Raw genomic sequence first — 13,828 nt, forward strand, 5'->3', positions numbered from 1 at the left:
CCCTCCCCACCCTCCCCACCCTCCCCCTCCCCACCCAGCCCCTCCCCACCCAGCCACACACAGCCCCTCCCCACCCTCCCCACCCAGCCCCTCCCCACCCAGCCACACCCTCCCCTCCCCACCCAGCCCCTCCCCACCCAGCCCCAGCCCCTCCCACCCCCCACCAAGCCCCTCCCTCCCCACCCAGCCCCTCCCTGCACGACCGACACAATAATCCCCTGTGGGCTGGTGTAACCAGGAGGTTCCTACCCAGTATAAACCCAACTCTCTTAAATCAAACTCTTGCTTTTTCCCAGAACTCTTCTCCCCCCCCCCCCCCCCCCCCCCCCCCGAGAGGTCAACACATGAATGAGATTAAGAAATCGCAACTTTAAACATTCGTGCCATTTACGCTAACTTTAAATAGATACATTCAGGGTCTTACCAGAAAGGCCACATTTATGTACATAAAAGCATTCAAATAGGTTTTACACTGCAGCACTGTGAATTAGATTTAAAAAAACATAACACGTTAGCTATGATTAAAATCCCATATGCGTCTGCACACTTTAGTTTGGCTCATTCCACACTTCAGCTGGGAAAAACCTGAGTGAAACCACATGCAGATTTTTCAAAGCATTGAAATAGAAATACACTTGAGAAAATGAAAGCGTACAAGCTTGACAACACTCACCAGGTGTTTAGCTTTTTCGCTGAGTTCATCGGCAAACAGAAGCAGATCAACCTCAGAAATGCCTTTGTTGAGCTGTAAGGAAATTAAAAACACAAACTTTAACGTGCAATGTTCTAGACCAGGCGGCACGACATGCACAGCAGATAAAAACCCACCCAACTATTTCAGCACAATATTTCCAACTGGACATTATGCAATCATTGAAGGCACATATCACGATGTCTAAGTGACGCAGTGGTTCAAGGGGTTTGGAAACGCTTGCTTTAGACAACTTGGCAGTGCAAATGTTCAGTCATGGACCATGGCTCCCACAAACCAGGGCTGTGGTATTTTCCACACACTACAAAAGACATTGATTGTTAATACCTCCTTACCACCTCAGTGAGATATTTCAATTAATCAACAAAGTGAGGACATCGCCCATTTATATTTCTGATTGTAATTTACGAAACAAAAAAAAACTTCCACGATGCAATTCCCAAGTTGTGTTTTGTCCTTCTCAACGAATGCATCGTGCAGTTAAACTGCAGCGTGGGTTCCAGGAACTGCCCCTGCGTTTGGGTCACTGTTGTTCACAGCCAGATGAGCCGGGACTACGAGCGAGGGCATCACGCTGATAGTTTATTATTACTACCGGCATCATATCGTCTTAGCAACCACGATCCTCCTCCCGCAGTGTTCACGGCCATGAGAAGCACTGCCCGGGACCTCTTGCCGTGGGATATTTATGTTTCATTGCGGAGAGCGGCTATAATTCCACAAACCACCACCCCCCCCACCACCTCCCGAATCCTTTCAAAGCAAAAACAAAAACGGATGGGCACGTGTAATTATATTTTTCCAAGAATGGAAGGCTACGTAAAAAAAAAAAAGAAACTGTATTATACGTGTACACAAACACCAACATCATTACACAGCTTTACCCAGTAAAATATGAAGTTTTTTTAAAACTATCTAACAGCATGCCACCTTGCACCAATGAATGCTTCTCGTGTGTGAAGGAGAAGCCGACACAAGGTGGCAGGGGCTTCGTCCTGTACTCCCCTTCTCCCATCCACAGCTGTCCCCAGCCGTCTCAATCTCGCTCCCCTCTTCCCGCCCGTGCTCTCCCTCACGTCTCCTCGATTAGCCCTCCCCCTTCTCCTGTCACTGTTCCACTAACCCTCCTATTGGTGGGAATCCTTCCCCTGACACCCCTACACACGTGTACAGGTGTAGTGGGTGACACCACGTCACGCGCGCCCTCGTAGAGAGCGGCGTCGCGGGACGTGACGTCAGGCGGGGGGCCGTGGGTGACGGTGACGTCATGCCCCAGGGGGGTATTTAAAGGGGGACCCGGGATGGAACCGGGGTTCGTCGGGGGTAGGAGTGGGGACTCGGGTAGGTGATCCTCACACGAGACTAGGGGAGGCTACTCCGCCGAGGTTGGGGTAGTCCCGGGCCGGGGCAGGGTGGAGAGCCGAGTTAGCCGGCGTTGTAGGGATCACGGTACCCTGTCCCATGGGGAGTTGTAGGCTAGGCTGGTTTGGTTCGGCGTGAGCCTTTAACCACCTGGCGTGAGCCCTTAACCACCTGGCGTAAGCCCTTAACCACCTGGCGTGAGCCCTTAACCACCTGGCGTAAACCCTTAACCACCTGGCGAGAGCCCTTAACCACCTGGCGTGAGCCCTTAACCACCTGGCGTGAGCCCTTAACCACCTGGCGTGAGCCCTTAACCACCTGGCGTGAGCCCTTAACCACCTGGCGTGAGCCCTTAACTGGGCCCTACCACTGGCGTGAGCCCTTAACCACCTGGCGTGAGCCCTTAACCACCTGGCGTGAGCCCTTAACCACCTGGCGTGAGCCCTTAACAAACCTGGCGTGAGCCCTTAACCACCTGGCGTAAGCCCTTAACCACCTGGCGTGAGCCCTTAACCACCTGGCGTAAGCCCTTAACCACCTGGCGTGAGCCCTTAACCACCTGGCGTGAGCCCTTAACCACCTGGCGTGAGCCCTTAACCTCTTCTTCCTAGCGTTGTTCCCGCTGTGGCGCAGGGTCCGCTTTTCGGCATTGTCTTCTCCATTTGGCTCGGTCCAGGGCATCTTCAGGGGATACGTTGACCGTCTTTATGTCTTCCTTTATTCGATCCATCCATCGCTTCTTTGGACGTCCGCGTGGACGGCGGCCCTCTGGCTCAATACGCATGGCAGTCTTGGCCACTGATGACTCTTCACTTCGCATCACATGGCCGTACCACCGAAGCCTTGCCTCAAGCATCTTGTCCGCAATGGGGGCCACACCAAGTCGCTTCCGAACGTCTTCGTTCATGACACGATCCCATCGAGTGAGTCCGAGGCTCCATCTGAGCATCCTCATCTCCATGGTGTGGAGAGCTTGTTCGTGTACAGTTGTGGCTGGCCAGCACTCGGATCCATAGAGTGCCACCGGTCGGACGATGGTCTTGTAAATTTTTCCCTTCAGCCTATCCGGCATTTTCCTATCACAGAGGACTCCGGTGACTTTCCTCCACTTCATCCATGCCGCATTGACTCGTGACCTCACATCAGTCGTGATGCTACCATCTGAGCTGATGGTGGAGCCCAGGTACTTAAAGTCCGTCACTTTCTTCAGATCTTCTCCGTCAATGCTGATGGTGCCGTCGGTTTGGGGGCCACACTCCATATACTCTGTCTTTTTGATGTTGAACCTCATCCCGTTTTCGTCCAAACGTTCCTTCCACAGGCGCGTTTGTCTTTCCACTTCTCCTCTCTCTTCATCTGTGAGGAGGACGTCATCCGCGTAGAGAATTGACCATGGCAGGGGCGTGTGCAGGTCGGCAGTGATTGTGTCCATGCACAGGATAAACAGGAGTGGTGACAGGGCCGATCCTTGGTGCACTCCAACGCTGATGGGAAATGGCGGTAATATGCCCACTGCACACCTGACTGCACTGGTGACGTTCTTGTATAGGAGTTGCACCCAATGCACGTAGGTTTCAGGGACTCCATGGGATCGAAGCGAGTGCCAGATGAGGTCGTGGGGGACCCTGTCAAATGCCTTTTCAAGGTCGAGGAACGACACGTGCACAGCTTTGTTCTTCTCTCTGTGCCTCTCCAGCAGGAGCCTCGCCCTTAACCACCTGGCGTAAACCCTTAACCACCTGGCGTAAGCCCTTAACCACCTGGCGTAAGCCCTTAACCACCTGGCGAGAGCCCTTAACCACCTGGCGTGAGCCCTTAATCACCTGGCGTGAGCCCTTAACCACCTGGCGTGAGCCCTTAACCACCTGGCGTGAGCCCTTAACCACCTGGCGTGAGCCCTTAACCACCTGGCGTGAGCCCTTAACCACCTGGCGTGAGCCCTTAACCACCTGGCGTGAGCCCTTAACCACCTGGCGTGAGCCCTTAACCACCTGGCGTGAGCCCTTAATCACCTGGCGTGAGCCCTTAACCACCTGGCGTGAGCCCTTAACCACCTGGCGTGAGCCCTTAACCACCTGGCGTGAGCCCTTAACAAACTTGGCGTGAGCCCTTAACCACCTGGCGTGAGCCCTTAACCACCTGGCGTGAGCCCTTAACAAACTTGGCGTGAGCCCTTAACAAACTTGGCGTGAGCCCCTAACAGCAACCTGCCTCAGAGTCGTGAATTGCGCTACGCCACTTGTATCGCAGGCCGTCAATCAGCAACATGACATCAGGCTACGTCGTTGACCCCTACTTGCGGTGCGTATGGCAGCTTTGTGTTTCACAAGCCGATGGTGCGGTGCTTAATTGCCCATTCATTGCTTATGATGAGCTGCCAGCTTTAACGTAGACACCACATAGGAGGGGGGGGGAATTAATGTTGATCGGCCTTATGGGCCCATTGGCTTTGGACATTTACAAAGCTCTGTTTTCATTACTGCAACTCACTTTGATAAATCCCACCGCGCTCAGATTTTTTGATCCACCTATTTGCTTTGGCTACTTTAGTGTAATAAATTAATCAGCCTACACACCGAGGTTCAATAGTTCAGGGGGCTTTTGTTTCCCTACGGCAACCAATCAGCTGGCAGCAGTGGGTTGCCATGCGCTAAGAACGAAAGAGCAAACGCATTCTCGCAATTGCACTTTGCACAATTAACATTGGAGACCGCTCGCAGACAATAAAAGCTGGACTGCTACGAAGACCGCAGACCAGGATGAACAAGTTTCTCAAGAGATAGTCGCCAACCCTCTCAGCAGGTGTAGTGCCATAAGAGGGGAGGGGCTACTGGGGGCTCTGGCGCCAGGCGCTAGGATCCCAGGCACCCCAGACAGTTAAGCCCCTTGGCGCCACCAACGGGGGGGGGGGGGGGGGGGCTGTGTGTGCTCTGTGGGATACCTGGGGGCGCACACAACCCCACCCCTCGTTGGGGACGAGGCATAAAAGGGGAGCTCCCTGGCCGATCAGGGCCAGTTGTAGCTCAAGACCCAAGACCCGCCAGCCAGCCAGCTTAGGACCCTGGACACCCTCATCCCGCTTGTCCTTGTAAGGGCCGGGACGCTGTGAGGGCCAGTGGTGGGACTCTGGGACTCCCGGCTCTACGTCCGTGTAAGTGCGAGTTCCGAGGAAGCCAGAGTCCAGACCCGCACCTTGGCTGGGTCGGGTCAGATAGCCTCCCCTAGGGTAATTGTAGCCGGAGGACCCCAGAGCGTAGCCAGAGTAGTGTACCTAGGTTGTGTACCTAGGCTGTGTCGCTAGGCTGTGTATCTAGGCTGTGTACCTAGGCTGTGTACCTAGGTTGTGTACCTAGGCTGTAACAGAGTATCAGGACTGTTGGAGTGTTGAATTGTAATAAAGAAGTTACCTCTACAAGTGTCTCCAGAACCATTACACAGGCACGCAATATTGAATACATGCACATACACATGGATCTCCCCATTTAGTCCTATGAATAGAAACAAGTACTCTAAGTAAGCACCTATTCAGACCTATAAGGCGCAAGAAGCGGTGATGTGGCCAGGACCTCACGTAACCAGCCACCTTTGCCTCTCCGGCAATGATGTTGACATGCTGCACCAGCTTAACTTATTTAAGGCTGAGTCAACCTATGGGGGGGTATTCAGAAGTTTTGTTCTCTCGATCTTCAGAGGCCATTAGTGCGAGTGTAAAAGTGGTGTTATGCATGACCATGAATGAGAAGTTGACCATCGGATGTGTGACGCCGTGAGTGAACCCCACACGCACACAGATGACGACGCAGACACAGATGACAAAACGGACACAGATGACGACACGGACACAGAACCTCTGCGCTGAATGCGCTGAAGTCGATTCTGCCGATTCCAGTCGTTGCGAAGTCCAGCAGGCTCTGCTTGACACTGGGTTCCAGCAGCTTCATGTCCAACAGGTTCACATTGATGGGGTCAAATTTGCTTGCGATGTCATCCGTATACTGGTGGTTTTCAGGTGGCGGTGTGGAAAGGAGACAGAACACCGGAATTAGGCGGTTTATTTTGACCCGCACAACATTTCAAAAGAAGCCTGCTGTATAATAGTAATACAACGGTGAGTGTGCAATCGTGTTTCCGATCACGAGGAAAAAAGATAACACGGCGTATTCTCACGTAAACAATTCAACCGCACATAAATAATATCAACTGATTCGTACGAGGATTCCAAATCACAGTGTTGGCGCATTTCCGTGAACATGCACTTACCCGAGTGATGTTTAGGAGGCTGTCCAAGTTGAATAGATTTGAGAGTTGAAAAGCAGAATGGATCCCTGTGTTACTTTTGCAATCACTGTAAAAACACACGGGCGGGGGGGGGGGGGGCGGGGGCGGTGATTCCAGACACTCGCATTCGTATTGAGTCAGCCTCAGAGAAGGCGGGTTCAAGATACAACAACTCTCGTCTCTCCGTACCTCCAAAACACTTCACAAGGTGTATGTGCACTTTCCCGCAGTCCCCTCGTGGCTAGCAGACCTCGACATTGATATTCAGCTCCCAGACGTATTTTCATCAGCAAGACTATTATACCATTCTAGATTTGAAGCGTTCGTGACTGTGTAGTGGGTTCGAATTAGGTGCACACACACGCAGCTTGGAGGCAACACTATTTATTAAACGGTAAGTAACATAACGCTGTACATGAGGTGGTGACCACCTTCCTCAACTCACTAACACTCTGGAACGCGACACAGACTGGACCAGGCAGGCAACGGCCTGCCTGGCCCAGGACGACGACCCATGATGTCTTCACTTCGGAGTACAGTACAACAGCCTCGCTCCGCGTTCACACCACGCTTATATCTGCTTTGGCGTGGCCGGCTCCGCCCAGGCGTGGCTGGCTCTGCCCAGGCCACGCCTCCCTTCCCAGGCCACGTCTCCCTTCCCCACCTCTGGGAAGGTCCGGATCCCTCCACCACGTGACCCCCCAGGCACCCCCTTAGGGCCCCCAGCCCTCGTACGGGCCGACACAGTAGTGACCGTTCTATGTCACTACAACTGCAAGGATTCATATTCTTAGGTTTTTTCGGTAAAGTCACGTAGGTAAAAATTTTTAATTAATAAAATAAAAATCACGACGTTTCGAAGGCAATACAAGCTTGCGTCTTCAGGTGGAACCGTCACAGCACGATAACTTTTATTAATTAAAATGTTTTACCTACGTAACTTTACCGAAAAAAACCTAAGAATACTACTATACCAATTTGAAATAATAAATTATGTAAATGCAACTGTTTCATCTACTCGCATGACATACACCAGGATAAAAAAAACCACACAACTTGGAGAGGATTTCATCCAGCAGTAGATGATGATGATGTTGATAGCTAGGAATGTAATAAAAGGTGTGTTCACCGAGTACAATAAAACACTTAGTTTTGGCCTTATATTTGCTTTAGTCTTCTTGAGGCTGATAATTGTTTTTTTCCTTGTTTGGACTCCCTGGAACGAGCTGCCCAGGCGAGAGGGGGGCGAGGATTGGGCCTTTCGGTCAATAACTTCATTGCCGACTAAATAATGGCTCGGCAATGTGACATGCAACTGTGTACCGCAATGGACCAATTCGCACGGAACCATTCCAACTGCAGTGGTTCTGCATGTCTGTGAGTCTGAGAGTGTGAGAGTGAGTGTATGTGTGTGTGTGAGAGTGAGTGTATGTGTGTGTGTGAGTCTGAGAGTGTGTGTGTGTGTGAGTCAGAGAGAGTGAGTGGTGAGTGTGAGAGTGTGAGAGTAAACATAATCTCATTGAATATCGCCCGTACTGAGAGTGCAAATGTGAAGAAGCTGGAGCGAAAGCTTAAAGAGATTTATTTATTTAAATAAAAAAAGTTGTCAAAAATTGTAAATATTTAAAACATTTGTTACCAAAAAGTACACATTTGTTAGTCCCTGGGTAGTAAGTGTTATTTTCTATACGCTGACATCTCAAAAGTTACAAATGGGAGACAATTCCCCTCAAACGTAGTTTTTGAGACACACAGTGATCAAAATTTTAATCGTAAAATTATATTTTTTTATACCAAAAACTACACATGTGTTAGTCCCTGGGTAGTAAGTCTTATTTTCTATACGCTGACATCTCAAAAGTTACAAATGGGAGAAAATTCCCCTCAAACGTAGTTTTTGAGACACAGTGATCAAAATTTTAATCGAAAAATATATATTTTTTTACCAAAAACTACACATGTGTTAGTCCCTGGGTAGTAAGTGTTATTTTCTATACGCTGACATCTCAAAAGTTACAAATTGGAGAAAATTCCCCTCAAACTTAGTTTTTGAGATACAGACAGTGACCAAATTTTTAATCGTAAAAATATTTTTTTTTTACCAAAAACTACACATGTGTTAGTCTCTGGGTAGTAAGTGTTATTTTCTATACGCTGACATCTCAAAAGTTACAAATGGGATAAAATTCCCCTCAAACTTAATTTTTTTTGACACGGACAGTGATATTTACAAATGGACCTATTTTGCTAGGAGAAAACGTGTGCATTTGTGTAATTCTTTCCTTTATATAAAGTTCTGGTCACAAAAGCAACATGTATGGGGAATAATAGCCATCTTATATACTTAGGAGGCTTAAGCAATATAAAAATAACACTTTTTACCCAGGGAAAAATCGTGGTGCATAGTGTATATTTACTATCATCAAACATAACTTAATCCCTATATAAGAGTGATACAAAATAGTAAACATAAATATTTAAATGTTTTAACTGAGCTGTGAAGTTGCGTGACTAACCTCGTAGCTTTTCGACGGGAATAAGAATCTCCGCGATTGTTTGAAGATATCGGGGAGGGTGGGGGGAAGGTAAACACGCCCACTCGTGACATCCCCCCCCCCACCGAACACGGAGCAACGCCGCGAGTGTGTGCGAGTCTGAAAGTGTGAGAGCGAGTGTATGTGTGAGTCTGAGTGTTAGAGTGAGTCTGTGTGTGTGAGTCTGAGTGTTAGAGTGAGTCTGTGTGTGTGAGTCTGAGTGTGAGAGTGAGTTTGTGTGTGAGTGTGAGTGTATGTGTGTGTGTGAGAGTGTGGGGTAAATAGTTGATGTCAAAATGTTTCCGAAAATTGCGGTCTCCCCCCCCCCCCCCCCTCAAAAAATATCTTTACCCCTCGTAGGTATATATACTAACAACACCTTACATATGTAGGGCTGTTACAGAGGGTCTGTTTGTGTAGGGCTGTTTGCATAAGGGCTAACGGAAAACAAACACAGTGGGCGGGGACTCCGTGAGCACACGGGGTGGTGCCCGCAACGACGTCCGTACTGGACGGCGTGAGGGGGGTTTCGATCCTCTAGGGGGGTATAAAAAGGGTTGAGCCAGAGAGCTCGGGGCTCAGTCTTAGAGTAGTTAAGGGAAGAGAGAAGACCGGCCAGATAGGCCCTGGACTCCCCCTGGGACACCGCCCTTGTAAGGGCAGTGCAGGCTGGAGCCAGTGGCGTGGTCCCGGAACCAGAGTCAGACCTCTGGGATTCCGGGTACCGTAGCCCGACTAACCAGTGTCGGGCCAGACAGCCTCCCCTAGCCCGTTAGCGGAGGACTCGGCTAGGAAGGCTAGCTAGGGGTGAATTCCCAGTTGTACGGGTGAGGGAGCCGATACATCCCTCCAGTACTGTAAAGACATTGTGTAAATAAATACGTGTGCCTTACCCCGTTGTCCACGCGTCTTCAAGAACACTTCACATACAACAGAGGAAGTGGTATCTATTGACTCTGTAGTAGTATCTACTGACTGTACCGTAGTATCTACTGAGCCATATGTAGCTACTGACTGTGTAGTAGTATTTAGTGACTGTAATAACTACTGACCATAGTAGTATTTACTGGGCCTACAGTAGTATCTACCGACTATATACTCGTAACGACTAACTGTATAGTATCTGCTAACTCTATAGTGTATCCACTGACTATAGTAGTAACTACAAAATCTATAGCAGTATCTACTCACTCTATAATAGTATCTACTGACTCTAGTAGCTACTCACCGTAGCAGTATGTACTGACTGTATAGTAGTATATACTGACTGTAGCAGTATTGACTGACTGTAGTGGTATATACTGACTGTTTAAGTATTTACTATAGCGGTATCTACCAACTCGATAGCAGTATCTACTATCACTACAGCAGTGTATACCGACTGAGGTCGTACCTGCTATCACTACAGCAGTGCATACTGCTGTGTTGGTACCTGCTATGATTACAGCAGTGCATACTGCTGTGTTGGTACCTGCTATGATTACAGCAGTGCATACTGCTGTGGTGGTATCTGCTATGATGAGAGGAGTACATATTGTGGTGGTGGTACCTGGTATGATAACAGAAGTGCATATTGACTGTACTCATCATTCACCCTCACCATTCACCACTCACAACTCACCCTTACCACTCATCCTCACCACTCACCACTCCCACTCACTATTCACCATTCACCCTCACAACTCACCACTCACCAACCTCTCTCACCAATCTCCATCACCACCCTCCCTCACCACTCACCCTCACCACTAACCCTCACCACTAACCCTCACCACTCTCCCTCACCACTCACCCTTACCACTAACCCTCACCACTCTCCCTCACCACTCACCACTCACTCTCACCATTCACCCTCACTATTCAGCCTCACCACTCACCCTCACCACTCACCGTCACAACCACCACTCACCCTCACCACACAACCTCACCCTCACTACTCACCATTCATCCTCACCAATCACCACTGACCAATCACCACTCACCACTCTCCACTAACCCTCACCACTCAACCTCACCACTCACCCTCAAAACTAACCACTCTCTCACCACTCACCCTCACCACTCAGCACTCACCCTCACCACTCACCCCTCACCACTCACCCATCACCACTCACAACCGCCACTCACCCTCACCATTCACCCTCACCACTCACCCTCACAACAACCACTCACCCTCCCCGCTCACCACTCACCCTGACCACTCACCACTCATCCTCACCAATCACACCCTCACCAATCACCACTCACCCGCACTGCTCACCCTCACCACTCACCACTCACGCTCACCCTCACCACTCACCCCTCACTAATCACCACTCATAACCGCCACTCACCCTCACCACTCAACACTCACCCTCACCACTCACCCTCACCACTCACCACTCATCCTCACTACTCACCCTCACCACTCACCCTCACCACTCACCCTCACCACTCACCCTCACTACTCACCACTCATCCTCACCACTCACCCTCAACAATCACCACTCACCCTCACCACTCACGCTCACCACTCACCCTCACCACTCACTCTCACCACTCACCCTCACAACAACCACTCACCCTCACCACTCACCCTCACTACTCACCTCACCACTCACCACTCATCCTCACCAATCACACCCTCACCAATTACCACTCACCATCACTACTCACCACTCACCCTCAACACTCACCCTCACCGCTCACCACTCACCCTCACCCCTCACTAATCACCACTCACAACCGCCACTCACCCTCCCCACTCACCCTCACTACTCACCGCTCATCCTCACCAATCACACCCTCACCAATCACCACTCACCCTCACCACTTGCCACTCACCCTCACCACTCACCCTCACCATTCACCCTCACCACTCTCCCTCACCACTCACCAGTCATGCTCACCACTCACCATCACTACTCACCACTCACCCTCAACACTCACCCTCACCGCTCACCACTCACCCTCACTACTCACCCTCACCACTCACCCTCACTACTCACCCTCACCACTCATCCTCACCAATCACACCCTCACCAATCACCACTCACCCTCACCACTTGCCACTCACCCTCACCACTCACCACTCACCCTCACCATTCACCCTCACCACTCTCCCTCACCACTCTCCCTCACCACTCACCAGTCATGCTCACCACTCACCATCACTACTCACCACTCACCCTCAACACTCACCCTCACCGCTCACCACCTTTTAAAGCCAACGCGCTCACACTAAGCGACTCCGTCAAAACAAGAATCATATGACGGGGTACAACAGCGGGTGTGGTACAGCAACAGACTTGCCTGTATACGCCCTCAATGGTAATGTTCAGGTCTGGATTGTTGAAGAGAACTCCTGGCAAGAGATGCTTCGGCTTGAACAGATTTGGCGTATCGAAGAACTAAGAAAGGAAGGAAGACATTTTGTTTTTTCAACTGTCAAAAGTGGGGAACACGACAAGTCACGTGAGGGGGAGGAGGGTAGGGGGGTGGAGGAAGTCCGGTTTGTAGACGGTTCAAATGCTCTGCTCCCAAAGATACCGGATTAAACAGAGACTAATGGATCGAGTGTGTTGGCTTTAGAGCAGATTTCAGGACATTTTAAAAGGATAGGGACAGCTGTACCAGACAGTGATGCCGACGTGAGTTTTTTTTACCATTCTTTTGAACAGAGTTTTGTTACGGTCACAAGTGTCAACCTAAACAAACTTTTAAAAAAAACCTCAACAGCAGTACGGTACGAGTGAGAAGACAGCATTCACACGCCACTTTAAAACCGGAGTGGGTCAGGAAGTGCCTCGTCTTTAAACTCGGGCTACAAGATTACACCGCAAAGGCATCATCCCAAGCACTCTGTGTGTGGCGATTTAATTTAGTCAATTGTAGGTATCGGTACGTCGTGATGGGATATCATTCTAGATTTGAAGCTTTCGTGACTGCAAGGATTCATACTCTTTAGTTCTTTAGGTAAAGTCACGTAGGTAAATAATGAAATTAAAATTAATAAAAATAAAAATCACGACGTTTCGGAGGCAACACAAGTCTCCGTCATCAGGTGGGACCGTCACAGCCAGATTTGCTGCATCATTTTTTAGCTACGTGACTTTACCGAAAGAACTAAGTAATGAGATATCACTCGAACGGAGCCAAGGGCTTTGTACGCTGCCAAACTTATGCACTCCCAGAGTTCCGCACGGCTGATGGGATGCACAAAAGGAGTTGTTTATAGATTTGAAGCTTTCGTGACTGCAAGGATTCATATTCTTGGGTTTTTTCGGTAAAGTCACCAGGTAGGTAAAAAATTAAAATTAATTAAAGTAAAATAGCAACACAAGCTTCCGTCTTCAGGTGGAACCGTCACAACACGATAGCTGTATCAAGGAAGAGAAATTCCAAGAAAACAGTCCTTGTATATATACAGGTTGAGGGTGGGAGGAGCCAAGGTTGGCCCCCTTTTTACTATTATGGTAAGGTTGGTGCGGCTGAAACTACGGCTAGTCTACATAACAATTTTATTTTATTTTACTTTTATTCATTTAAAATTTTTACCTACGTGACTTTACCAAAAAAACCCAAAAATATGGAAAAGGAGTTGTATTTAGATGCCGTGAGCTGGGCAAACCAAGATTATTTGAGCCTACCACAATGCACTCTTACTGTTTTGCGTCCAGCAAATCCTTCAACACGTTTACAAAGCGCCCAATGCCGGCTCGAGTGAAGCGCGGAGTGCGATGCATTGCCATCACGGACACCCCCCGTACGTCGTGTGGTTGTAGCACCAGCCCTAGAGGGGGCTGGGTAAGCGCTGAGTGCCACCACACTCTGCGTGCAGTGCTGACCCCTATAGGGTAGGGGTCTGTAATCTAAGCACCAAATGGTTTGCCTGCTGAAACTCGTGGGGAGTCAACGGTGGGGGCTCCTACGGAGAGAGTACACCGTGTCGTCAGGATGTGTT

The 13,828-nt window shown here is 49.6% G+C and overlaps 1 protein-coding gene across 1 annotated transcript in view; it reads right to left on the bottom strand.

Moving 5' to 3' along the window:
- Window positions 1-673: 673 nt before the first annotated feature.
- LOC133362675 (prominin-1-A-like) overlaps window positions 674-13,828 on the bottom strand; it is a gene marked incomplete at its 3' end in the record, with an annotated part of 34,438 nt that continues 21,283 nt past the window's right edge. Inside the window, exons 15-18 of the mRNA XM_061581598.1 lie at window positions 12,178-12,275; window positions 6,335-6,419; window positions 5,923-6,069; window positions 674-745 (exon numbers count right to left, since the gene is read on the bottom strand). Of these exons, the coding sequence (XP_061437582.1) occupies window positions 674-745; window positions 5,923-6,069; window positions 6,335-6,419; window positions 12,178-12,275 (402 nt within the window). The remainder of the gene's footprint in view (window positions 746-5,922; window positions 6,070-6,334; window positions 6,420-12,177; window positions 12,276-13,828) is intronic.

The sequence above is a fragment of the Lethenteron reissneri genome, unplaced genomic scaffold (genome assembly GCF_015708825.2).
Source record: "Lethenteron reissneri isolate LAM-NWPU_2019-01 unplaced genomic scaffold, ASM1570882v1 scaffold_1576, whole genome shotgun sequence".
In the NCBI taxonomy this organism is placed as follows: domain Eukaryota; kingdom Metazoa; phylum Chordata; class Hyperoartia; order Petromyzontiformes; family Petromyzontidae; genus Lethenteron; species Lethenteron reissneri.